This window comes from Mercurialis annua, linkage group LG5 (genome assembly GCF_937616625.2).
Source record: "Mercurialis annua linkage group LG5, ddMerAnnu1.2, whole genome shotgun sequence".
NCBI lineage: Eukaryota > Viridiplantae > Streptophyta > Magnoliopsida > Malpighiales > Euphorbiaceae > Mercurialis > Mercurialis annua.
This window is the reverse complement of record NC_065574.1, coordinates 2,434,860-2,438,070: the sequence shown is the minus strand read 5'-3', so window position 1 is coordinate 2,438,070 and position 3,211 is coordinate 2,434,860. Positions and strand designations below refer to the sequence as shown.

Sequence of the window (3,211 nt, the reverse complement as noted above, 5' to 3'; positions counted from 1 at the left end):
AAATAAAAAAGTTTGAATTTTGAATTACAATAGAGATCGAGGGTTTAGGGTTTGAAATTCTCCATTTCAGACAAACAAAGAAAGCTTTTGGGAGGGAAATCCTCAATATCAACAGGTACGCTCTCACTCTCATTGATTCTTTCATGTATTTTAATTTTTATAAATACTCTGTAGTTCATTTCAAATGCTAATGTAATATATTTAATTTATAGAAAAAATTGTCAAGAATGAGCACTTTAACAAACAGAACCCCCAAATCATCTGGGGGAAGGTCACTGTTTTACCAAGATTTAGCTTCACCTATATCCGCCCGTAAAGGCAAATTCACAAGCCCCGGCCAGGCTGCAGCGGTGTCGGCTTTATGGCGGGAGAATTTCGGGGGTTCGGATCTTCCTCCGCCTCCTATGTATACATTGGAGGACAGGTCTGATTTCTCCCCGGAGTCGGGGATTCCCGATTACCCTCTTTCCCCGGAGGCGAAATCGGATCCGAGAAGTCCGAAACATGTTTCTGGGAGGGAGTTTATGACTCCGATGAATAGTAAAGCAGAGGCAAGCACGAGCAGGACTAATTCGTTTGCGTTGATGAGTGGTAGCCAGAACCAACAGGGTTCAGCTAGTTCGAGTTGGTGGTCGCCTGCTAAGGCAAGTGGTGGTGATCAAGAAGATAAGGGGAAAGGTTCTCCTGTGGAGGGTGTGGTTCAACCTGGTGCTTTGATTACGCTTCCACAGCCGAGGGAAGTTGCGAGGCCTGAGATACAGAGGAATAATTTTCCTGCTGGGAATCTTGATGAGGAGGAATGGGTTACTGTTTATGGGTATGGCTTTGTCTTAATTTTTCATGTTGTGTATTGATTAATTTTTATTCACCTCGTCACTATTTAATTATGTTTTTGCTGCGTATGATAACTTCTTTAACAAATACTACTTGTCGATCTTTCAACTTGTTTCTTGACTGTAATATTTGTTTTAATTTAGTAATCTTTTGAATCTAAATGTTCGGAAACTTTCAATTTTATTTGTGAAGGGGCAAAATGATGTCAAATGGTATGTTCATTTGGTTTACAGTAAATTCATCTTAGTTGCAGTAATGGTGTTTCAAAATTATTTCATGGTTATTTTAAAAACATTGTTACAATCTTTTGGGAATTTAGTTGTCTTCTGTAATCTCAATTCAAACTTGATTGGTAGAGATTGTTTTAATTTTACCCTAATATTTTTTCGTTATTTTTCTAATTTTGCATGATGGAGATTCAGTTGCTTTTTTTTTAAGTTTTTTTCAGTTGACCTTTTTTTCTTAAAAGTAACTCTAGTTATGAATGATCTTTTGCAGGTTCACACCTGTCGATATCAATGAAGTTTTGCGGGAATTTGAGAAATGTGGTGTGATCGTGAAACATGTTTTTGGTCCAAGGAATGCTAACTGGATGCATATTCTTTATCAGGTTCTAATTCTACTATTTTTTTGTATAATGTAGTTCGAGGTTAGGGGTCCATCATATTTGTTGATTAAAGTTAAATGACTCTATTTTTGTCTTTGCAATTCTTTGATGGGCTGTGGCATTGATATCACATTACAGCTTAAGTCATGCTTTTTTCGCTTATTACAAATGTTTAGTCCAGGCTTAAAGGCTAAAATTTTAGCAGCTAATGTGGAACACATGGGAACTGAGAAATCCAGGAGGCTGAACATAATGAAGTGTTATGTCTTGTAAATAGTGATCAATTTTGTGTTCTAAGACGCGCTGTTATCATCTGTGTGCTTCTAGTTTATCCGATTTTGGATAAACATCATATTATGGAAATCTAATTTTTCGCCCCTTCATTAGAGTTTGAGTTGTGGCATTATATACAATTTTGATAGTCATTTCTCAGTCCAACAGGTTGCTTGGGTTAATATTAGCAGATTTTTGCTGAAGGATTCATGTGATTAAAAGTACGCATAAGGAAAATTCGACATTTGTGTGTTTTTAAGTTAGGTTTCCCATATTGAAACTATTTTTATCTGAAGAAAACAGATGAAACAATAGACGAGTACTATACCATTACCATCTACCTTCTTTTCTTGCTATTTTCTCCATTTTCCATCCACCCTTATAAAAGATTTTAAGTGCTTAATTGAAACTTTATTGGGCAATCTCAAGTGTATGTATGTTTCAGAACCTTGTAGATTTGGCTTTTGCTAAGTGGGCATGATTTTGCTCTTATTTTTAGACAACAATGACCCAAGTTGTTAGATTTCGAGTCTGGTAATGTACATCAATTATAACTAACAAATTATTTTGCCTGGTTTTTCTTTTTGTTGATGCAGAGTCGATCCGATGCTCGGAAGGCTCTCAGCAAGAATGGATTTCAAATAAACGGAGTCTTAATGGTAGGTGTAAAGCCAGTGGATCCCATACAACGCCAAGCTTTGAATGAAAGGCTGAACAATCAGGGGTTCATGACCTTACCCCCAGCACCATCTGCTAGAACCGCAGAATTAAAAACACCAGGAGCTTCTCGCCCATACTATCTTCAAAATGGCAGTAGCAGTGCCCGACAGTCAGGAGGTGCCATTGCATCCCCAGCAAAGTCTGTAGTGTCCAAAATATTTGATGTGATGTTTGGCATTTAGGGTATTGTTTTTTCCATGGGCTCTACTTATCTTGTCACAAATAGAGGTATGATTGTTTTTGGAAATTCAGCTGTAACACCGAGTCTTTTGTAAGTCTTTCTGAAGATATGACTTGATATTTACCATGAATGAGGCGCTGCATTCCTTGTCATTGATATTGTAAGACTGGTTATAGAATTGTTCAAAGGTTGAGAAATGAAATTGAAGTATAACATCACCATAATGTGTTACGAAACTTTCTCATCTTCACCGTCTCCTTTATTTTTGTTTTTTTGCATGCGCGTGTGAGTGCATGCATGTGTCTCATAATTAGATTTATATTTATTTTTATTGTTCGAACGGTGTAATCATGCAGTGCTTCTAAGTAACAATGCAGGCTGAATACAGAGTTTATGAGGCAAAACTGCATCATATTTTGCTTCATTTATTAGTTTTTGGCTTTAACTTATTAATGTCTTGTGTTGTAGTAAATACATTACAGCTGGAAAAGGCTAGTAAATGTTATTCTATCAACTAGTAGATCAACAAACCTGGATCCATGTGTAACTACCTCAAACTCAGGACTTCACACAGAGACAGATGACACTGTAAACTG

General features: G+C 36.8%; 1 protein-coding gene across 1 annotated transcript; it reads left to right on the top strand.

Moving 5' to 3' along the window:
* On the top strand, window positions 1–2,833 carry LOC126683262 (nuclear pore complex protein NUP35). The gene is made up of 4 exons (XM_050379111.2): window positions 1–115; window positions 213–817; window positions 1,333–1,444; window positions 2,311–2,833. The coding sequence occupies exons 2-4, from the start codon at window positions 228–230 to the stop codon at window positions 2,614–2,616; spliced, it is 1,008 nt and encodes a 335-aa protein (XP_050235068.1). The 5' UTR covers window positions 1–115; window positions 213–227; the 3' UTR covers window positions 2,617–2,833.
* Window positions 2,834–3,211: the final 378 nt, after the last annotated feature.

What these genes read in the sequence shown, in the direction of transcription:
- LOC126683262 (XM_050379111.2), top strand. Translation starts at nt 228, where the DNA reads ATGAGCACTTTAACAAACAGAACCCCCAAATCATCTGGGGGAAGGTCA. An exon ending in GAATGGGTTACTGTTTATGG is followed by an intron (nt 818 to 1,332) that starts GTATGGCTTTGT and finishes GATCTTTTGCAG; the next exon opens with GTTCACACCTGTCGATATCA. An exon ending in GGATGCATATTCTTTATCAG is followed by an intron (nt 1,445 to 2,310) that starts GTTCTAATTCTA and finishes TTGTTGATGCAG; the next exon opens with AGTCGATCCGATGCTCGGAA.